The 25,178-nt window shown below is 38.6% G+C and overlaps 1 protein-coding gene across 3 annotated transcripts in view; it reads right to left on the reverse strand.

Moving 5' to 3' along the window:
- The window catches only part of LOC149569699 (vacuolar cation/proton exchanger 3-like), a 78,048-nt gene that overhangs the window by 22,328 nt on the left and 30,542 nt on the right, over nt 1-25,178 (reverse strand). For all 3 annotated transcript variants that reach the window (XM_089822420.1, XM_089822422.1, XM_089822421.1), the window contains exons 9-11: nt 24,867-24,983; nt 24,655-24,708; nt 14,398-14,514 (exon numbers count right to left, since the gene is read on the reverse strand). In XM_089822420.1, the coding sequence (XP_089678546.1) occupies nt 14,398-14,514; nt 24,655-24,708; nt 24,867-24,983 (288 nt within the window). The remainder of the gene's footprint in view (nt 1-14,397; nt 14,515-24,654; nt 24,709-24,866; nt 24,984-25,178) is intronic.

Genomic DNA, 25,178 nt, shown 5'->3' on the forward strand with positions numbered 1-25,178 from the left:
TCTGAAGACTGATTAAAAGATAAAACTCTGATCTATCATTCCTTAACATGGTATCAGAGCCCAGTTGGTAGAACAAGTATTAAACTGACTGTGACTGATTCAATACCACTGAAATTTTATTCATCATATCAACCATGGTAAACAATATAAGAGTTGAAAATAGACTAGAAGGCGCCTCTAACTTTGTCTCATGGAAAATTTGAATCACACCATACTTCAAGAATTTGAATTGGAGGCACTTATAGAGGAAAACAAAGAAATACCTAAAGATGAATCAGAAATAATAACATGGAAAAGATGGAATAATAAAACTAAGAAATTAATTATTGACGGAGTTAAAGATCACATTCTTCCATCAATATCAAAACTAACAACTGCTTATAAAGTGTTCAAATCCATTCAGGATACATTTGAGATAAACAATGCAAGCAGATTGCTCACATTAAAACAACTCTTAAACATCAAGATGGACAAAGGAGATACAATCACATCCTACTTCTCCAAAATCTCTGAATTAAGAGATCAACTCTCTACCATTGGAAACAATATTGATGATGTCGAATTATCCCTAATAGCCCTTAGAGGACTACCAATATCATAGGAATCATTTATTCAATGCATCACTTGTCCCTCTATACCCAAATCTGATTAACTCAAAAATGAATGTACTCAAGAAGAGGCTCGACTTATCTCAAGAGGTATCATCTCTTAACAAGGAGGAAAAGGTTCTAGCATTAGATACAAAATCAAGTAATAAAAAGGGAAAATTCAAAAGGAAGAGAGGAAAGAAAACCTATAAGAAAAGAAATCTGTCAAAAGTCCAATGTTATAAATGTGACAAATTTGGACATACATGTATTGTCCAGAAACGAAGAAAAATTTTGTCAACATGGCTGAAGTCAAGGAAGCAGAAGACAAGGATGAAAAATATTCACTATTCTACTTGCCTTATCTAATGAGTTAAACACCAATAAAAATACCTAGATGATTGATAGTGGAGAATCTAGACATATAACTGGATCTAGAGATAAATTTGCGTTTCTTGAAGAATATTCAACTGAAGAAGTGGCAATAGGCGACAACTCCACTTACCCTGTGAAAGGAATTGGGACATGTTCAATACAACTAAGTATCGGAGTTAACTTGCACCTAAAAAATGTCCTATTTGTTCCTAGAATCAAAAGAAACGTTATCTCTATATCCGGTCTAGCAAATAAATGATATTGGATTGCTTTTCAAGAAAATAAAGTTTGTGCTGGTCAAAAAATTCAAACCTTAAAAATGTTATTTCTATTGGAGCTAGAGAAGGGAGCCTATACAAACTTTGTAATTCCACAAATCTAGCCCTAAATCATGAAATTGGGAAGATGAATGAGATTTGGCATAGAAGACTAGGGCATCTAAATTTTAGAGCATTACCCTCTATAGAGAAAATTGTAAAAGGCTTACCTAATCTTAAACCTGAACGTGAAGGAATATGTAAAGGGTGTGCATTAGGAAAGAACCCCAAAGCCCCATTTCATCCCAGTGAACATAAATCTAAGAACATCCTTGAACACATTCGTGCTAACCTATGTGAACCTATGTCAATACCTTCATTAGGAGGATATTCATACTACATCATCTTTGTGGATGACTATTCTAAGAAAACTTGGATATATTTCCTCAAACTGAAAGAATCAAACGAGGTTCTATCCAAATTTAAAGAATTCAAAGCTTTAGTTGAAAACCAAACTAGAAAGAAGATCAAAATTTTAAGATTTGATAATAGAGGAGAATATATCTTTGAGAACTTTAAAGAATTTTGTGTATCTGTTGGGATTAAGAGGGAGTACACTATACCATATAATCCTCAACAAAATAGAGTGATAGAAAAGAAAAATAGAACTATCATTGAAGCAACTAAGGCAATGATGCTCGATCAAAATCTACAAACAACATTCTGGGTTAAAGCATCTAATATTGTTGTATATATTCAAAACAGATGCCCTCATGCAATTCTAGAAAATATAACCCCTCAAGGGGTCTTCTCAAGAAATAAACCTAATCTAAGTCATTTACAAATCTTTGGTTGTCCTTTATATAACCATATTCATAAGGAGAAAAGAACTAAACTAGAGCCCTTAGGAAAGAAAGGCATATTCATTTGCTATAGTAATTCTTCCAAAGCCTACCAAGTATATGTGTCAGGATCAAGGACAATTGAAATCAATAGAGATGTAAAGTTTGACGAAGATATTGCATAAAAAACTTCTTAAGATATAGAAGAACATAATGGTGATCCCATTCCTAAGAATGACGAAAGTTCTATGATTGAGAGGGAGAGTGGTATAGTAGATAATGGACCCACTACACCTAATCCTAAGGATAACCCAAATCCACTCAATAAGAAAACTCTTATGGGCAAGAAAAATGTTTGAAGAAAACAGTGTGGCCCCTGATGAAATGCTTAGAGAAACCAAGAGGATAAGAAATCATTCATGTTATGTTACTCGCCTAAATGAGTCCACTAAGACAGAACCTTCTGATGTTGAAGAAGCTCCAAAATCTCAAGCTTGGAAAGATGCCATGATTGAGGAGTATCAATCTATATTAAAAAAAATGTGAGATATTGTACCAAGACCCAAAGGTAAATCAATTGTCTCCCCTGTCGTCGGTAAATATTGTGTAGCCGACAGAGTGCGTGTTAGAATGTATGTTGTCAGTATCGAGAAGGTTCGTGTCAAGATGTATGTCATCTGTATCGGGAAGGTTTGTGTCAGGATGTATGTCGTGTCAGGATGTATGTCGTCGGTATCGGGAAGGTTCATGTCAAGATGTATGTCGTCGGTTCGAGAAGGTTCGTGTCAGGATGTATGTCATCGATATCGAGAAGGTTCTTATACTGTAGCCGACATGTTGTATGTGGCTGACAGACACCTTCGAGAAGGTTCCTCGAGATGTATATATACCCCCTTCGGGATCATTGTATTCATCATCGTAAGCATATTGTAATATCTCTAACATATGCGAATAATATAAGGAGTTCTGCTATTTTCATCTATTATCTGTGTGCATCGATTCATTTACCCAGTACGGTAAACATTTGGTGTCGTTGCCAATGGACCTGGAAAGGTAGGAGAATGACGACTAATGCCAAATCAGCCGAACAAGAATAAGAACAAGCTGAAGGAAAAGGACGAAATACGCACAGCACAAGGAAATCTAATTTTGGCACAACAAGCCGAGCACAAGAGGAGGTTCCAGAAGATTGCCAACGGACACAGAAGCGCGAAGGAATTGTTGGAGGAGACTCGACAGCAGGTGGAGTTGGTGGAAGAAGCAAGGGAGGAGTTTTTGAATTTGTATTCGCCGAGGGAAGAGAATCCAGACGGAAGAGAATCGACTCGCACAGCTCGGAGTGTCGAGGGAGCAAGAGTGTGAAGTGAACTCTTCGTTCGCGATACACTTCCAAAACAGACAGATTCACTTAACGGGGACCCTTCTTCACCAAAAAGCATAGCTGTCGGGATACAAAGCGTTGGTATCGGGATACAAAGCGTTGGTGCAGGAGTGCAAACCACTAGTATCAGGATACCAAGTGTTGGTGTCAGGATACAAAGCGTTCATGCCGGAATGGCAGGACCGAAGGAGAAGTTGCCTAAATTTGATGGTGATGGAGCAGCCGATCCGATCCGACATTGTAAAACATGCGAAACAATTTTGAGGGCAAATGGCATAACAAATACAAACGAATGGGTCCAGCAGTTTTCGGCCACCCTATGGGGTGTTGCGATTGATTGGTTCACCGATACAAATCCCCAAAAGTTAATCAGTTGGGACAACATCAAAAAGGAGTTCATTACGGAATTTCAACTGTTGCGCGATGACAACGAAATTGTAGCAGAGATATACAACAGAAAACAGGGGAAGAATGAAACAGTCCAAGTCTATGCCAAGAAGTTGAAGGACTTAATCAATAAAATGGAGAATAAGCCGGCTAATGGGTTACAGAAAAGATGGTCCATTGAAGGCCTACACCCGAAGCTGCAAAAGAAGATGAAGATCGTGCCGCCATCGTCATACACTGTAGCGTACAACTGGGCAATGAACCTCGAAAGTGAGCAGAAGACAAAAAAAGAAGAGTAGTTCCTCTGATTCAAATGACGACGCATCTTCAGCAGAGGAAAGCAGTGATGACGAAAAGGACAACAAGAAGGTTCATGCCCTCCAAAAGGATATGATTCAGATGATGAAAGAATTCAAGAACATGCATAAGGAGACCAAGGGAAATGAGTTATGGTGCACCAAATATAAGAAAGAAGGCAATACAAAGGGATCTTGTCCGAAGGACCAATTTTGCGAGATTTGCCAGATCATGGAACATTCCACAAAGGAATGCCCTTTCAATCTAAAAACACGAGGTCCTCAACAAGTGTTTCTGACACAGGAGGCTTCCGCGCCAAAAGGGAGCGGGAACACCAGTACGGAAGATGCCACGTTGGGAAGGTACAAAAATAATCGGCGAGGACAAAACAGCACTGGCAACAATAACAATGGCAGCCGAAGTCGAATTCAATACGATGCAAACGGACGGCCGATCGTTCAATGCCGCACATACAATTTGTGGGGCCTCTTTGCTCGAGACTGTACAACAACAAGAGGACCAAAATTATTATGCAGATGGTGCGGACCCGGCGATCACAAAGATGCCAAGTGCCCGAAGTCGAGAGTAAATTTGATCACCATCAGGATAGACAAAGAGGAGGTTCTGGCCATCATGCAAAAGGAAGCGAAAGTATACCCCGACCCGACGGAAGAAAAGAAGCAACTAGAGGAAGCACGCGTAGAGATCCAGAAAGCAACGCAGGTAGAGAAAGCACACCTGAAGGACACTACTGGTACCTCTACACGAAACTGCACAGAACAGAACATTGTACGTAATGAAGTATGGCTCTGATACCACTAATGAAGGTCTGCTCTGATACCACTGATGAAGGTACGCTCTAATACCACTGACGAAGGGCCACACCACCCTTACCAAATCACAACCAAGAATACAACAATATGAAAACAAAGAGATGACAAAATACTTCCCAAGCAATTTTATTATACTTGACAATCCAATCGCAATTACAATAACATCTCTACAAGATCTCTCAAGATCCAATCCAAACCCAAGCTAGTCCAGATCTACACCCTGGTAGAAAGCTCCGAGATCTCAACTTGTGCTCGCAAGCCACTAAGCAACCTTGTTGTTTCTAAACCGCAGCTACTAGCTCTTCTCACAAACCTAATCCAAGATCCAAGTGTAAACTGCCTCACATTCGGCACTCTGTCTACACACTCACAACTCCATCACAATCCTGCTGTAAACTGCCTCACGTTCAGCGCTCTGTCCACAGACTCAGGAAAACTCACTCTTCACTTTTTCCTCTCTTTCACACCTTGAAGCCTTCCAAGCTTTCCAAGCTTCACCTTCCACAACTTTCACCTTTCCAAGTTTTCCTTCCAAAACTTCTAATTCCTGAGCTTCTCCTTCTTGAGCTTCCACTTCTCAAGCTTTCACCTTCTTCTCAAGCTTCCACTTCTCAAGCTTCTACTTCTCAAGCTTCTCCTTGAGCTTGATTAAAAATGCTCATATGCCTTGCTTAAATAGGCACTTACCACCCAATACATGACTTATCCACCACCTTCTAGAATTCCACCTACACAACGTTCTACAATATTCATAACTTTCTAGAATTCTACCCACACACCTCGATAAATGGAATGACAACCATTTATTTTTTATTTTTTTCATTATGCCACCTATGCACCTCGAAAATAGAAATCCCCTTTTCCTTTCTTTTCTCCTTTTTCCCCTTTATTTTTATTTTTTTATTTCTCCTCTAATTTTCGTCACTTTCTCTCTCCTCCAGTTTTTTTTTTTTTCCCAATTTTTTTTTTCAAATTTTTTTTTTTTTTTCAATAATTTTCCCATGCAAGATACTCCTGCATTAGTACGGCAAATATTACAAACCGAGGTACCTGTGAAAATAAATGATATGTTGCTCACTATGCCTCAACTCTGTACGGCACTCACAAACATAGCTCCAACTACTAAGTTACGAGCAGAGCAAGGGAGAAAGAAGGTGGCGCAAGTGCAAAAGATCCGATGTTGTTAGCTCTCTCATCCGGACGCCATCCGGCAATCGTCGAAATGGGAATTCTTGGGACTATGTTGACGAACAAGATTGTAGACAGAGGGTCCAGTGTCAATGTGTTACCAAAGGATACCTAGAAAAGGTTGGGACAACCGACATTGTGGTCACCTACATTCTAGTTGCTAACGGCCGACCAACACGGAATCAAACCATTGGGAGTTCTAACAACACAACCGGTGACGATTGGAACACAGCCATTCCTTCTTGACTTCGTCGTGATCCCGCTGAAGACGAAAGGATACGATGCCATTCTAGGCCGGGGGTGGCTGATACAAGCCAAAGTTAAACACGACCGGAAGAAAAATACTCTATCACTTGAAAGCAAAGGGTGGAAATAAGTCATTGATTTACACACCCAAATGGTAGGAGAAGAAGCTCTGTCATCAGATTTCGAAGAGGATGATGAAGGGAGGCAGCATATGGAACCAGATCAAGAGGGAGTCCTGCAGTTGGAAGGAGGATCAACGGACGACGATTTGGATTCTATCAACAATCTTTACCACTGGCAGATAGAGGACTACGAACTCTTTCCGAGCTGTAATATGTTAAGGGTGGACGAAGGTATGAAAGAAGAGGAAAATGAACGTCCGAAGGAATACAGAAAAGTGGAAGAAGGAAAGGTGGTTACGACTGAAGCTGGGGGGAAAAACATACAGTACGAACCCAGAAAAAGGAAAGATCCCACCGTACGACTGCGCAAAAAGAAAATGTTACATTGAACCACGGATATAACAGAAAGGTGTCGGCAGCATGGAAGACACATCATACAGTCTGCACAGGAAACAAAGAGGAAGGGTTTAATAAAAGTTGCTGAAGTACAGAGTGGAGGTGTTATTGACGGCAAGAAGGGACAGTTGACGAAGTCCATGGTACCGAGCTTCGAGAACAAATTGGGCGATATGGAAAACCGAATGGAGAGATCATGTACCTTAAATAAACTTGATGAGCGACGATTGCAGGCACAAGGGGCCACGGAGGTGACATAGAACAAGCGCAAAGCATGGCATGATAGACACTTGAAATTGAACAAGTTCCAACCGAGACAGTTGGTGTTGAAGTATGATGGACGGAACGAGATCAAACCAAGCAAGTTTCAAGTGAAATGGGTCGGGTCGTACCAAATTCGGGAAGTGGGTAATAACGGAGCAATAAAACTATGGATGCTAGATGGAAAGGAAGTGGCCGACGCAATGAATAGGTCAAAATTGAATGTCTACAATGAAAGAAATAACGCACCTCCATGAATGAACAACTGAGAAAAGAACGACTGTAAATATTGTATATATGTATATATTGTACATATGTAAGATAAGTAAGGACAGAGTTGATCAAAAAAAGAGAGAGAAAAAGAGGACAAAAAAAAAGGGATCACCGTACGGCAACTAAAGGAATCATACGGTGAAGTGGTAAACACCGTACGGTGTTTTAAGTGTCCACCGTACGGTATAACCTATCGGTAGTTTAAGTATCCCCGTGCCTTCAATAAGACCATACAGACTTTTCAAAATCTCATGGTACGGCATTTTGGAAGTACTGTACGATATCAAGCACCACCATACATAAAATCCACCGTACGAAAAAAGCAAGTACAGATATATCGTATGCAGCCAGAGCAAGGGAAGGAAAAGTAGCATTAACGTTAAGTGTATTCTGACAGCCTCATTTCGTATAGCATCATAGTCGTCGGTGTTCAATGCAAGATATATTAAGTACCGTCCGGAGAATCAATAAAAGGCAGGAGATGAGTTCACCGTATGGCAATATTCATTGCAGTACGTAGCCAGAAAATTATCGTGCAACGTACGGCCAGAAAGGATAGAATACTGACACAGTACGGCATTGCTAATAACAACTGTACGGCCAAGCATGGTTATCTTCCCTACACCGCCATTGCAAAGCAGGCTTATAAAGGCATGACAGTACGGTGAAGGTGAAGCAAAGACCGTATTCAACAGGACACAGAGTACTGCTGTACAGGCATACTCAGGCACTTGGGTTTTGCAAACATTTTTTGGTGTAGCTGTACAGCAGAAAGAAATGGAGGAAGGAGGTTTTCTTTAAATAAATAAATAAATAAAGTCGACAAATCAAAAATGTTCAGAATGCATAACGAACAATGCTTAAGGGAAGGGAAAGACATAAGCAGGTAGTAAAACATTAGCAGTTGCCAGAAAGAGTGTGGGATCAGAAGAAAATCAAAAAAATAGTGTTCCATGCAATTTTGGGTGGGTTTCGGAGAGCTAATTTGGTCACGCCCCAAAACCCCACGAGGGCACTACCCCTCGACCCTGCTGGGAGCGTTGCCCCCTAGACCCCCAGTCATTACGGTTATCAGTCGTTGAAAGTTTGACTAGTTGATGAGACCTGGACCTGCTACAGGCATGTAGTGTTTGTGTATCGAGGGTGGAGGATCAAAGTGCAACAACAACAAAGAAAATAGATGAAGGAGTGCAAGTGTCAGACCCTCTACCAATAGCGAAGGAAAAGGATAAGGATGTTCGTTCTCGCCTGGCTGTCATCACAGAGCAGAGCAAGTCCCTAGCAGAGTTGGTGCTTGCAGAGAGAAGGGCAGAGGTTGGGCAGGAAGCTCGAGAGACGGCGAAGAAGGCTCGAAAGGAGATGGTCGACCGACTTGCCACCCAGCAGATTGCATGGGAAGCAAAGCAGGCAGCCCTGTTGGCACAACTCGAGGAAAGTGCATGAGGGAAGCAGCAGGCAGAACAGCAGCTAGTAGCAACGGAGCAGCATTTGGTAGCAGCACTTCAAGAGAAGGACTCAACAAAGAGGGCTCATGATCAAAAAGAAGTCGAGTGCCAGGAGGTTGCTTTGATGCTGAAAGAAGTAGTGGAGGAGAACTCTCAGATCAAAGCTGATTTGAAGGTCCAAACGGAACAAGTGTATCAGTTTCGACGCAGCCAGTCTTCATAGTCTGAGACACAGCCTTCTGGTTCATGATGTCTATGTTTATGTTATTTTTTATCAATAAATGTAGTTAGTTGTTGAGTTTTGTTGTGTAGTCGTCCGGAGACAACTTTTCTTTTTGGGGGGGATGATGTCGTCGATAAATATTGTGTAGCCGACAAGGTGCATGTCCGGATGTATGTCCTCAGTATCGAGAAGGTTCGTGTCAGGATGTATGTTGTCGGTATCGGGAAGGTTCGTGTCAAGATGTATGTCGTCGGTATCAGGAAGGTTAGTGTCAGGATGTATGTCATCGATATCAAGAAGGTTCTTATTCTGTAGCCGACATGTTGTATGTGGTCAACGAACACCTTTGGGAAGGTTCCTCGAGATGTATATATGCCCCCTTCGGGATCATTGTATTCATCATCATAAGCATATTGTAATATCTCTAACATATGTGAATAATATAAGGAGTTCTGTTGTTTTCATCTATTATCTGTGTACATCGATTCATTTACCCAGTACAGTAAACATCTTTTAGATGGTTATTCAAAATCAATCAGGCACCTGATGATAGTATTGAATAACATTTTCAATACTATTACCCGTTACACATCTGTCAGAATCATACTTGCAATAGTTGCATCTAAAGGTTGGAAGGTACATCAAATGGATGTAAAGACGGCATTCCTGAATAGAGTCATTAATGAAGAAGTATACTAGGAAAAACTAGAAGGGTTTGTTATCCATAACAAAGAGTCACATGTATGCAAACTGAAGAAAGCTCTCTATGGTCTTAAACAAGCTACCAAGGCATGGTATGAGAGAATAGATAGCTACATTATCAAATTAGGGTACTCAAGAAATGAAGTAGATCCTAACATATACTTCAAGAAATCAGAGGGAGATATGTTAATACTAGTTCTATATGTTGATGATCTTCTAATAACAAGCGAATACCATCTTATTGTTAAATGTAAGCAAGACCTCGTAGCTGAATTCGAAATGAAAGATTTAGATCTTCTACACTACTTCTTGGGATTAGAAGTGAGACAAAAGGAAGAATACATTTTCCTAAACCAAGGGAAGTATACCATTGACATATTGAATAGATTTGGCATGACGCACTGCAAACCGCTATCCACACCTATGGAGACAAATCTCCATAAACTTAAACTGAGGCACATGAGTATGAGACCATTAATCCTACATATTATAGACAGATAAATAGATCATTAATGTACTTAGTAAACACTGGTCCTGATATTTGTTATGCCACAAACGCACTAAGTCAGTTTATGTGCGAGCCTAAGAAGATTCACATCATGGCAGCAAAACACATTTTGAGGTACTTGCAAGGCACTATTGGACTTGGTCTGAAATATGAAAAAGTTGAGTTACAACTTCATGGATATTCAGATTCTGATTGGGTCAAATGTTCTACTGATCGAAAGAGCACTACAGGATGTTGTTTTAGTCTTGGTTCTACTATGATATCCTAGTTTAGCAAGAAGTAATCTTTTGTTGCTCTAAGTTCCATCGAACAAGAGTACATAGCCACATCCATGGCAGCTCAAGAAGCAATGCGGTGAATGGAAGTTATTGGTTGGGTTATTTGGGAAGCCTTCAAAACCTACAGTTATACATTGTGATAATCAAAGTCGTGTCAAACTCTCAGTGAATCCAGTCTTCCATAATAGATCAAAGCATATAGAGATACCAATCCACTATATCAGAGATATGGTAGATAGAGGTGTCATCAACTTGGAATACATTAGCACGGAAAGCAGTCTGCCAACATATTCACCAAACCTCTTGCAAAGTTGAACGTGGAAAACTTCAAAGGAAAACTTGGTATGACAAAACTATAATTGTAACTCCTAAGACAATCTCTCAATTTTGTGTTTTATATATTTATTTTTGAATTTATTTTAAATTGTTGGTTAAAGAGTTACTATTGTGCACATGTGGTTGTTTATGAAAGGTGACAATCTTTCATTTTATGAGATGTTAGGTTTCTATTGTAAGGTGACAAGCTTAACAATAGATTGATCTATTGCCGTAGACTTCATTGAGTTGTTGTCCCGAAATATGTCGGATAATATGACAACAAAAGTATCATGATTGACTTCTATTGTTGCCCCAGAATGAGCCAGAAATCATGGTACTACTTTTGTTGTTCTCTGAGCTCTTGACCCATTGTCATAATAAGAGGATGAGAACTTGTTATCCTAGATTGTGCCAGATTTCGTGACAATGAAAATAATCATGATAGACTGTCTTAGTCCTGAAATGAGCCAGAGATCATGATTCTATATCACCTTAAGATCAAGATGGACTTTTGATAGACTATACCCAATTATTGTCCCAGAATGTGTTGGAGATCAAATAACTAATATCCTTTTAGGATATTTGTGTTGATAAGCATTTAATCTAAGATTGATAAAAGCTAGATCATAATTTTGAGATAGACATATCCTCCCTTGCTAAGAGGGAGTGTTGAACTTGTAGCATTTGTCAATAATTGCTCAGAGGAAACAACATATACATATTGAGAGTGTTATACTCGACTATTCAAGATAATTCGATCTATCTAAATCCTTGTTATGATATAGCAATCATACTGTGATAACAGTTTGTATAGATTATGGATGTCACTGAAGTATTATCATACTATGATGATTCGATCTATCTACTCCTCACTATCATGAGTTACATTGCTATTTTCCATCCACCCACTGAGATCGGATATTCATGAAATATTAAACACCAATTATGATCGGGCCATCAAAGCATGTAATCACCGAGTGTTGGTTGAGCTAGTATTTGATAACTAATATTATTAAGAGTCATCTCATATAGAGACATGACCCTGCGTGCCAAAAGGGCACATAGAGTCATGTCTCTACATGAGACATGATTGTTCCAATTCATATATATGTTAAATACTATGATCGCTTGGAAACACATCAAACATCTCATGTTATTACCAGCGGTCTGCATATAATATATATATTCACCTGCCGTAAATAGAAAGGATTAATATTGTTCATTGGAGGATTCAAGCACAAGATATCAGAATTTACATCTATATCTCTGCTGTTAATTAATAATAGAATTGAAGCATTCAGATACATTCAGGTCTATTATTATCTGGAGACTGATTGAAAGATAGAACTCTACCACTGATCTAACATTCCTTAACATTAGTAACATTATAATTTCTCTCTACATATATATAATATATATATAATTAAAATATATATTTATCAATTTATTTATTTAAACTCAAATTATTATCACAAATGCATTTATAAATACAGATATATATTCTAATCAATATTTTATTTATGATACTCTTGATATAAAATTTAATTAATTGCATTTAAACTAGGTAACTCATATTTACTATCTATTATTTAGGCCTTCCCATGAATTCGACCTTCCTTACAATTTTGGAATTCTTGTAATCTTTCCTCCCTTAATTTATGGATGCTTTATCCTAAATTTCAACTTATCTATTATTAGTTTTTATCACCTTTCAAATTGCTTTTCCCTATATTTCACACCCAATATTCTCTTCCTGTAATATGCTATAGTAAATTTTTTCAACTTTAATAATAATAAGGATAGGGATTTGTACCTAGCTAATATGGCAGTAATCTTTTGAATATTTCCATTTTGCTTTTTGCTTTTTCATCATATCCGTTCGTAAACTTCTTACTTTCCATGTCATATGTGTGATTTATAAAACTTTCAATTTTCCATCTTATATGATATCCCTCACAACTTTGCCTTTATTATCTTTTATATGTGTTTATCGTGCCTTTTTAGGCCGTGACCCTTTACATGGCTTACTTCAATTTAATTTAAAGTTTGGATCAGTTTATTATATTGGCAATTTGATTATTTACTTTCGCTTAATTTAAAGTTTTAGTTATCTTAATTTATTCTATCAATAATAATATTATACTTAAGAATTTGTTTAAATAGTTATTCATGTCATAATTATTATTTTTTATGTTTTATTATCTTATCAATAATCATCGATCATGATTTTTTTTAATTAGTTATAAAATTAGTTCTTGAATATTATTGAATTGTTGTTTTTCATATTAATAGTTTAGTGGGCTAATTGGTTAAGTCTCATAAATAAATTCTTTTGAGCATTTGTATGTATATAATTTATATGGTAGATACTATATATAATAAAATAAGTATACAAGTATTAATACTTTCTATAACATCAGTTATGGGTTCCTTACAGCTTCTTCACTAACATAAGAATCACCCCTTCTTGTTGAGCATTAGTGTTGGATCCCTCCTAGTACAAGATTCTCTAACTAATAGAAGAGCTTTATTACTATTGGAAGGAAGAATCCTTCTGAAGAAAAGGACCATATTCTTCAAGCTTTTCAACCAATCATGGGAGTGATCCCCTATAGCAATTCCTCAACTTTGGATGAATATATGCAATAGTCTACATTTGCAACCAAGAGATCCTCCTATAGGAAGAAGTCTCAATTCACAAGTTGTTGAATAGTGGTTGGCTTCTCTTCTCAATTTCTTAGTGTGTGGTTTCATAATGCCTTTTGAGTTGTATTCTCATTTGGCCCCTTGTTTTGTGGGTGTTGGTTTTGTCCCTTTAACCTTTAGTCAGTAACATTTTCTTTTCTAACATGTGCAATTTCGTTTGTACTTTGTTGTTGTTCAATTCTGTTTCCATGGATGAGGATTTCAATTGATGCCTCACTTACCTATCAAAAAATTATAAAGAATGATTGAGTTGAAGGCATGCCTTGTAAATATTAACAACATTAAATATAAGCACTCCATATGAAATAGAAATTAACAATACCTATGATCATACAAGTGCCTTTGTAACTAAAGGATCATATGCATCAAGCACTAGCCTAGCCTTCTATACAGCATCCAGGAAATTCTTCAAACTAGACTTCTCAAAACAATATCAAGCCTATTTGACTGCATGTGTTTATGTAAGAGAGAGTTGTATGTTAAGTAATTGTTTGCTCTTTAATTTCATAACTTTCATGTATATATCTTTGAGTTGCTAAAAAAACATTGATCTAAAACCAAAAAGCAATAAGCATAAAACCAAAACTTGTGTTCAAACCAGCCATCCTAGAGTAGAAAACAAGTGAAAACAATTTAGCGTCCACAATGATCAAAAATATATATCATAAATCTAAGGACTGTAACATGTTGATGCATCAAGGAGCATATCAATAAATATTGATGAATATGAAATGCAAACATAAATCAAATTTCATAGAGTCGTGCAATTAACCTGAAGTAGAAATGCCACCACAATAACAGTGATAAAAAGTGTTGCGGTCTCAAAAACATGAAAGTTCAAATCCATGGGCTTTCCCATGACCCAGCCAACCATCACGCAGAAAGGGATCTGAATCAAAAACACAATTTCTATTTTAATGGAATATACATAATTAGAGAAGAAAAATTATAGATTTTCTTATAAAGGATTGATTAACTGTTGAATTTTTCCAAAATGACATTTCTTTAATCACAGTACAAATGAGACAACGAAATTGAATTTTCATGAACTTGATACATCAAATAAGAATGCAACAAGCTAACACATAAAATTTAGAAAAAACATCAAGTAGGAAAATACCATAAAGACATTTGAAATTCCCAAAGGATCATTGTATTCAGAAGAATATTACTAAGCACAAACTTAAATAGTCAGAAATACAATGAAAATTTGTCAAAAAAAAGCTATACGTGCCCAGAATAAGTTATAACCATACATTCTACGTTCCTATCTTTTCAACAAGGATAATATCATTATGAGTCAGCATTCAGCACAATGAACAATATCAGTCATCAAGTACTAACCAAACATTTATTAACAATTATTCTTGTCAAGGATTCTACCATATGCCACACCCTTTTACCACGTTGGAGGTATGCCACACTAGAGGCCAAGCTCAAATGACATAAGAATATTAAAGAGCAGCAGTTGATTTGACGTTTCCTATTGCTTGGCCAATAGAAATCCAAAATCACTGAAAGAAAAACATGTTACTGGACAAATCACCCTACGGTTTAATTCTTGTTCATAAGTCATCCACAATGATCTTTGTAATATCATTTGAATTTGTCTCTATTTCATATATTACTTCTTGGATATAATGTGGATCACAGGATCCCTGGCAAAAAAGCACAAATAAAATTTCATTTGAGTATTTTGTGAATGTAGCTAGTGCTACCCTAAATGACGGAAATATGAAGAATTGTTGAATATTTGATGTAAAATCTCAATTGATAAGGCAGTTCTGTCATAAGGTTCAGCATAGAAAACATCAAAACAATGGCAAATGCTTGATTGATTATGAAGACAAAGCTACAATATATAGGTAATTACAAGAGGAAGTTTCCATGAGAAACAGTAGTAAACTGAAGACGAAAATAGAAACTATCTAAAACAACTATACTAAGCTGAAAGCAACTAAATACAACTAAATGGCCATTAAATAATAATTAAAACTCTAATACCCTCCCTTAAAGGCCATTCTATCAACTACACTGGGTTGGCCCAAAATCTTACAAAATGTAGGCTAAGAGAGAATTGGGGAGGAAGTCTGCAATCTGATCCTCAGTTAGAACGTACAACAACTGTATTGCTCCATCTTCTATAAGCTTGCAGATGAAATGACAGTGAAGCTCAAAATGTTTGGTGTGCACATGGAAGACTAGATAATTGGCAAGCTTCAGCACCCCTTGATTGTCACAGTAGAAGGGTGAAGGACCTACTTGAGACATTAGCATGTTAGAAAGCATTCTTCGAAGTCAAACTGCCTCACAAGTTGAGTCAACAGTTCCCCTATATTTTGTTTTGGTCAAGGAAAGAGCTACTACCTACTACTCCGTGTTAGTCCATATCACGGCACCTAGGCCCAAACTGAATACATACCTAGAAGACTAGAAGTATACTTCATGTCATCAACAAAACCTGCCCAATCTGAGTTTGTAAAACTGATAAGCCTAGGATGTCTGCTTCTATTGGTCAGTGCCCTTCACATATCTCAGCACATACTTCACTGCAATGCAATGTTCAACTTTTGGGGGTTGTCATGAAACAAGATGCAGCCCACAGCATAACTGAGGTAAGGTCTAGTGGTGATGAGATATATGAGGTTACCAACTACTTGCCTGAACGCTAATTCATTCACTATAGGTGAATCCAATTTTTCTGATAGTTTCAGCCCTTTTTTCACAAGTGTAGATGCAGGTTTGCAACCGTGCATTCAAAACTTATCAAGCAAACTGTTGGCATACTTCAACCATGAAATAAGAATTTGGCCATCAGTTTGCCAAACCTCTACACCAAGAAAATAATGCAGAAGCCTCAAGTCTGTCATATCAAGTGAATAGCACAAATTTTGTTTGATCTAGTCAATCAAGAGTGTTGCACTACAAGTGATGACCAAATATCAACATAGATGACAAAAAAAAAGGATATCAACACCTATATTCTTAACATATAGATTGGAATCGACTCCTTTGAAAGCCTTTATCAACTAAGTACTTATCATTTTTTATGTAGCAAGCTCTAGGAGCCTGCTTAAGGCCATACAATGCTTTACCTAGTGTTCTTTACCGACAACCATAAAACCTAGAGGCTACGTCATATAGACTCCTTCCTGCAACTCACACTTAAGGAATGTACTCTTGGCATCCATTTGATAGACTTTCCATCCAAAGTGAGCTGAAATAGTGAGGACAAGCCAACTAGTGCTCATTTTGGTTGTAGAAGCAAATGGCTCCTCATGGTTGATGCACTCTTTATATGAGAACCCTTTGGCTACCAATTGAGCCTTGTACTTATTATGAGTTCCATCAACCTTAGACTTGACTTTATACACTCATTTGCAACCAATGGGTTTCTTCGTAGATGGAAGATCAAACATGACCCAAGTGTTATTCTTCAAAAGGCTGTGGTGTTCAGCTTCCATAGCATGTTCCCATTGAAGTATTCCTTTCGCCTTTGAATATGTCTAAGGTTCATGAACACTATGTATGTTGGTCATAAGAACAAAGCTAACTAAGCTTTGATGCTTTATCTTGCGCCATGTGGATCTGCCCTCAATAAGTTCATTATCATGAAGATCGCCAATAGCCTTGGCTCACCACTTAGGCCAGAGAGTAGAAGAGCTACATCCAAGTCAAAAGTATTAATATCACCTTAAAACAAAGTCATATGGATGCTAATCAAAATTTTCCTAAGGAAAGTCGAGCGATGCAATATCACGGGAGACTCGACATCTTCAAAGTAAGTCACCTCAATCACTCCCATCAAGTAGACCTAAGGGAAGATGAATGCCTAGATTCTTTACCTTAAAAGGCTGATCCTCAAGGCTCCAAATAGGAGAAGCGAGCTGAAAGGGCCCTTATTCTTCATCAAATATAACATCACAATTGAATATGAGACGATCAATGTATACATCAATCGATTGATAAGCCTTATGGTTATCACTGTAGCCCGTGAACATTAGTTTCTGGGTCTTGAAATCCCATTTTGTGCACTTGGCATCTAGAATCCAAACATGTGCAATAGAGCCAAAGACCTTAAATGACTAATCTCGGGCTTTCGTCCAACCAAGCTTTCCTCTTTAGTCATCTTCTTAACAGCTTGTGCGGGAAACCAATTCAGAAGGTAAACAACAATGGAGATTACTTCTGTCCAAAATTTCTTCGAAACATTTTTGTGTTCCAACATAGATCGGGCCAACTCAATGATTCTGCTTTAACAAAGATTCTTCGCACAACAACACCATTCTATTGAGGTTTGTAAGGTGTCGTAAGCTGAAATGCTATGTGTTGCATGAAACTTGGAGATCTCAAAAACAACATTCCCCCCATTGTCTAACCTAAGAGTGACTATCTGGCAACCTAACTCTTTTTCCGTGAAGGCCTTGAAAATCTTAAACATGTTAAACACCTCTAATTTGTTTTTAAGAAAATAAACCCACATTCTTCCCTAAAAGAATCGACAAATAATGAAAAATGCTTGGATCCAGTAACTGGTGGAGTATTCATCGGTCCACAGACATCTGGATGAACCAACTACAAGACTTTGGATGCCTTCCAAGTCTCGCCATCTAAAAATGAAGGCCAATGCTAGTTTCCACCCTAACAGGATCTACAAGGATTATGAATTGAAATTGCAAGTAACCAAGCAACTAGACCCTCCCGAAGTAACTAAGAGAGATAGTGAACATTCAGGTGCTTATACATTGATAACAAAGCTTGGTGATGGAAGAACTTTTGGCTGCCATGAACTAGTATCAACAAACCTATAAAGGCAATGATCCTCTAGACCAACAACTATGGTGTAAGTATTGTGGTCAACAATATCGCACTTGTGTGAACTAAAGACAACATCCAACTATGGCAAATAGCGTATAATCTAACTAGCGGACAAAAGATTGAGCTCTATACCTGACACAAAGTATGCATTAAGAACTATTGCATTTCTCCCACTAGACATGATCTAAGTGTTGCCCTTTTTGACAACTATATACTCCTCGTCTCCTCCAAAGATCAATGAATCGGTGAAAGACGTGTATTCTATAAATCAATCTTAACAATGCGTGAAGTGTCAAGAGGTGCCAAAGTCAATGTACCAAGCAATTGATCTCACACGATTAAATATTTTTTTGGCCATGAACAAATAAAAGACAAACTTCTTATGTTCACAATGCATGTCAACATGGACCTTCTATTGAGACCCTCATAGTCTAGAGTGTTCAAACGCCAATCATTTCTTGCCATCCTTCTTCATATGGCCATACTTATGACAATAGTTGCACTAAATATTCTTCTTAGGATCCTCTAGAGGTTTGCCCTGTCCCTTTTGTTGACAAGACTTGCCTTTACCTTTGTCCTCATCTGAGGCTTTTGCTGTGAAAATCTATTCAATCAAAGTGTTGGAGTTGGACTTGAACTATAGTTTCCATCGATCCTATTGTAGAAGCTTGTTCCAAAGATCAAGAAATTTGAGATCAAGATTAGTGCAAGTGATATTGAGCGTATCATAAAAAGATCATATGAACATAGAAAACTCTTTATTGTAATTATCGTCGGTAGAAACTGTGTAGCCAACGGGTTCATGTCATCAGTAAAGATTTTGTAGCGGACGAGTAGATTAGTATTGTTATGTAGCCGACGGACCCCTTCGAGAAGGTTTGGCAGGAAGTATTTAGACCCCATTTGGGATCATTGTAAATCACCATCAGCACTATGTAATCTCTTGGCATATGCGAATAATAAAAGGAGTATTGTTGTTGTTGTTGTTGTTCATTATCTGTGTGCATTAATCTATTTACCCATGCAGTAAACATTTGGTGTTGTCCCACACGCAGTGTTTTCTACGGCCAACCTTTTCATTCCCCACGGCTTGAAGTTTCTATTCTTCCGCAAATGTTCATACTTTTCATCCCCCCAGAGAAAGTGTCTTCACTCTCAGAGAGGTCATAAAGTGTTTGCCCACAGAGATTTATGTTACTGGGTCTCCTTTGTTTCCCCGTGGCTTGAACTCCTCTTCTGCGGGTTTCCTGTATCCTCCACAGCTTGAACGGGTTGCCTTTTATTCCCGCAACGTTGGTTTGTCTTCATTAACAGTGTTCAACTTGTCTCTCCTTCCGTGGCATAAATCTAGCACTTTTCATTCCCCCACGGAGACTTCTCTCTCTTCAACGATGGAAACCGATTGATGGAATCTTTCAATGGTGTGTACCATGCCACATCAGGATCATTGTACTCATCACATATAGGAGGAGGTCCTGAGCTCACAAAATAGCCTCCAGGCCGCAACAATCGATCCATTTCAATCATGTAGGATCCGTCTGTTTGAGAGGCACAAAAGTTATTTGACATGTGGAATCCTGGTGTTTCGGAATAAATAAATAAAAAATGTGCGTGGAGGTGTAGAAAGAATACTGGAAGCGGCAAAAGGAATTAAACATCGAGAGCAATGAGCGAGGTCAAATGACGTGAAGGAAAGGGCAAGCGGCTTACATTTTCCTCTCGGTAGCAAAAATCTTTTTCCAATGGCGGATGGTTGAATGTTCACAACTTCACTTGGGTAAATCTTCATTTGAGAAAAAGAAAATCTCGAGGAGTTCTGAACAGAACCTTGCCACGGAAAGCAAAAGCGTTAGGAACGCTACATTATAAAGGTAGGAAAGAAGCCGTTATTATGGAATCAGCAGGAAAATGAAGCAGTGAAAGAACCAGCTAAAGACAAATATGGAGAAGAACACCAAAGTTTTAGCTTCTGGAATCCAAGTTGCAGGGCCATCTACTTCCAGCAGTTAGAAGCAAAAAGTAAGAGCCGAACTCACACATCTTAAAGTTCAGTTTGAGGGGACTCAATGGCAGCGAGTGCCAGAAATGGTGGCAAGAGACTCCGGACACAGAGGTAATTAAGCAGATTTTGATACTGGCACAAGTGCATTGGGCCATCCAGCTTCCAGTTTTTTCCATTCGATTGTTTGAATCAGTTTTGCGAACCATAATAGAAGCATATAATCAGCACAGTAGAACTAGCACATTTTTGTACAAGAAGCATCAGATGACGATTTCTTTTAAACCAAAGGATTTCACTAGGGTTTTCGGCATCCCTAGCCCAGGAGGTCAGAAGGTGGAAATCAAGAACCACAAGCTGTCTCAAGAATGGAAAGAATATTGGATAAGATTAGTAGGCCGCAATCTTACACCTGAGGAGATGGAGTCAATGGTAAAGAGGTCTAAATGCAGAAGGCTTCGCCGAGATCTTATTCGAGAGGGCCACTGGAGATGCATCATGGATGTCATCAAAAGCATGTTGACAGGGGCAAGTCGGGCTTTGGATATAGTGTTGTCACAGATTGTATTCATGAATGGCATAGTGTACGATTGGGCCACAGTCCTCGCCGACCGGATGGAGGAGTTCATAACACTCTAGCACCAGACGTTCTTTATGTCGCACAATGCCATTGGACTGTTTCTGGAGGCAACCGTTAATCAAATACCAATGGATGATTTTGAGGCTCCACTGCGGGGAAAGTTGGCACAAGGAGAGCCTCCAATATTCTATTGGAGATGTTTGGACACGAGTGGAACAACAGCGGAGCAGAAGAAGGTATTCTGAGGACTGGAGGCTTACGAGGACACGGATAGCGGACGGGAAGACACTTCAAAGAGCAGTGGGGCTAAGTACAAGGAAGAGAGTACTTCTACGAAAGTTGATAGCGAACTAGTAGTTAGCGAGTCCACATTTTTTACCTCGCCACAGTTGCTAACTTCGGCACACTTGTCCACCACCACTTCACACATTCCTCCTTTTGGTCAGCGTGATGCACCGATCGTTATGACCCCACCGACAATGGCAGATGTTGTCCCACGGATAGTAGCAAATGTCCCGCAGGCAGGGGCTGATGGTGTCCCATAGACGACAGATGTTGCACTGGCGGCTACTACAAATGTTGCTTTCTCGATGGCCCTGACGGATGTTGTGTCTCCTATAGCTATGACCGAGGGCATGCCTTCACAGGATCGTATGTTAGACCTATTGCACCAACAGAGCCAGAGTTCATAGAGTTGCCAGCACCAAAGCTTGAACCCCAGGTTCGTTTGGATGTCATTGGTTCAGATGCGGTGGTCACTATTTCATCTTTCTTGTTGACGGAGGCACAGTCAACACAACCAACACAATCATAGCAGCCCGAGAGAATGGAGGTGATGGATAGAGTGAGCGCATTTCTGCGACAGCAGCTCCGACTCATTCCTGCAGAGGTTGGACTGTCCATTCAGTCCCCAAGACATGGAGGAGTCTCCCCAGGACCAGTAGCCGTATCGGACCCACAAGAGGTGGCAGTTTTACAGTCCGAGGATGCGCCCAAGAAGGAGGAGGCAACACCAGATGTGGACATGGTTACCGCAGCAGTGGCGGAGACGAGTAGTGATGGGGAGTGGACCATGGACGATGTGACAAAGGAGGATTATGGATTAGATGAGGATAGGTGCAGGGACTACCTCAGAGCCATGCGAGTTGCACTGAAGAAGGGACACACCATTGCCTTGCAGGCTTTGACTCAGCGTAAAGAGTTGCATTTGGTCCAAGCTTTTATCAGAGGGGTTTGTCCAAAACAGTTTCGTTCGTGTTTTGAGGACAAGGGATGGCCAGCAGTTGAAACCTGAGATGTTGGCGGATTGGGCCACTGAACCTGAGTTGGGGCCGTGCACTACTCCAATGGAGAAATTGGCGCACAAGATAGTAGGATCGTACAAAAAAGTCTATTATGCTCGCAGGCGTGCGGAGGCAGACAAGTCAGCAGACAAGGTCACAACTGAGAGGTCTCTGGCAATAGAGAGGGAGGCTACAGAAAAGGTAAATGCGGATTTGGCCAGCCAGCAAGCAGCATGGGCAGCTAAGCATGCAACACTTCTGCGGGATAAGGAAGCGGCTGAGCAGGAATTGCAGTTGGCAAAGACCCAAGCTATGGATGCAATGCTTCTTCTAAAGGAAGCCGTAGAGGTTAATACACGGATTCAAAAGGATTTGAGCATCTAGATGGATCAAGTATATGAATTGCACCGACAGTAGCATTCTTCAGGATCACAGCCTCCTCTCTAGCATATACTCTTTCTATATTGTATTTTGTGGTCTCCTATTTTTGTTAGTTTTGAAGTTGCCAGGAGACGACTTTTCTTTTGGGAGGGATGATGTCATTGGTAAAAATTGTGTAGCCGATGGGTTCATGTCGTCGGTAAAGATTTTGTAGCCGACAGGTAGATTAGTATTGTAATGTAGACAACGGACCCCTTCGGGAAGGTTCGGCGGGAAGTATTTATACCCCATTTGGAATCATTGTAAATCATCATCAGCATTATCTAATCTCTTGGCATATGCAAATAATAAAAGGAGTATTGCTATTGTTGTTCTTGTTCATTATCTGTGTGCATTAATCTATTTACCCATGCGGTAAACAGTAATGATTACCATGTCCTCTTCCATCCCACGGCCGACAGGGTCTAGCTGATCATGAATATCCTTGATCTTTGAAGATGCTTCTATAGGGATACTTTATTGTCCATCATATCGAAAACAACTGGTACTTAAGAAAGTACGCTCTACTTTTATTTGAGTTTCATGGAGATCTTCCTAAGTGTTTCCAAATCTCTATAGTTGTCTTATCAGACGACACTTGTGGCAACTGATCATCAGTGACCAATAATTTAATGAACACCACCACTTAACATTTATGTTCAACATATTGGCTGTGAAATTATATTGTCGTCGTATGTCGAGACTTAGTACACAGAACAACTATGTCAAGACACTTATACTCAAAGATGTCACCAAGTGTCATTTCCACATGTTGTACTTGTAGTCATTGAACTTTTGATTGTTTTCCAGCATAACATTGGCAAAAATGTCATTGAAAACACTAAGGTCAACATGAGTCAACCATGTGAAGGCATATGAATTGAGGCAAAAGAAGTTGATTAAGTCAGAGAAAGAGTCGACACATCCCAAGACAAAACAACAAAACATATTTTGAGGCAAAAATCCCATTACTCAGATAATTGCAAAACAAACTAAGTTTTACACATAAAATAAAACCCTAGATGCTGAAAATAATAATGCCTAGAAAAAAAAACCCACCATAGAATTCCTAGAGTGTATAGCAAAAAACAATCTACCACAAACCCCACCCACATGTTATAGCTTTGTGGCAATCCAAAAAACAATGGCACAAAAAGCTCTAGATCTGGCATGTAATGTTTGGTACAAAAGAAACACAATGAAAAAAGTTGATGTGAACCATCAAAACATGTAGAAAAAAATTGTGCCTGAGTCTATTTTTTCTTGTCCCACACAAAGTTCAAGAAGCCAAAAAAATTCTAGCAGCGTGCAAAGAATGTCATGCAGGATCAACAAAAAAACTAGGACATAACATAGAGAGCCTACAAAAAACATAAGTAAATGCGAGCCATGCCTTTGCACACAGAAAGAGATGAACTAGACGTCGTAGCTGGCACACAAATACACATGCACAAAGATGCATGAGCAGAAGAAAAAGAAAAAACTTCCAACTAAACTTCAGCCAAAAAATGACCTAAAAAACCCTCGAAAATGCAAGAATCGTCCAAAAAACAAATCTTTCAAACCACTTGCAAACGAGCAAAAATGTCCATGATAATTCCATGACTTTTATTTTTTAGAATCAGTTCAAAAAGACTTTTAAAAATATTTATCAGAATCACCTAAAATTAAAGCCCCTACTCTAATACCATGTAATGACAATTGCTTGATTGATTATAAAAATGAAGTTACAATATATAGACAATTACAAGACATTTCCATAAGAAACAATCATAAACTGAAGACAAAAATAGAAACTATCTAAAATAACACAACTAACTTGAAAGGAACTAAGTACAACTAAATGACCATTAAATAATAATTGAATACTCTAATAATCACATTAGCACACATGCATAAATAGTAATTTGAGATTATTAGAAGACTTACCACAAACATTGATATTTGTGTTGAAGATCCAATTGCAACACCTAATGTAATGTCCTGTAAAGGTGTTATAGTTTAAGTCAATCATATATAATGTAATGTCTTGTAACGGTGTCATAGTTATATACAATAAATGATAAGAGATTGAAAAAAATGAAAAAATTAAATCAAATGATATTATTGACAATATATAGAAATAGAGAATTTTCGCTAACCAGCTTATCTTTCATGGCAAACATTATTGCACTTGCATGTTCAGCAGCATTCCCAACTATTGGGAGTAAGATGACACTCATAAATGCAACTGGCATATTCCAGCTCTTAGATGCCCCCTATATAAAATAAGGGCATTTCATATTAGCAATTTCACTAAAATCCAGGGCTCGATTCATGTCTCTCATACAACATTATTTAATATAAATCTTAGGCACATGCCCTTCAAATTAACCATTTCACTAAAGATATGGGCTCAATCCAAGTCCCTTAACTAAATAATATAATATCACAGAAATATTTAGTTTAAGATT

This window comes from Cupressus sempervirens, chromosome 3 (assembly GCF_028749045.1).
Source record: "Cupressus sempervirens isolate cs-2001-9-10 chromosome 3, ASM2874904v1, whole genome shotgun sequence".
Classification (NCBI taxonomy): domain Eukaryota; kingdom Viridiplantae; phylum Streptophyta; class Pinopsida; order Cupressales; family Cupressaceae; genus Cupressus; species Cupressus sempervirens.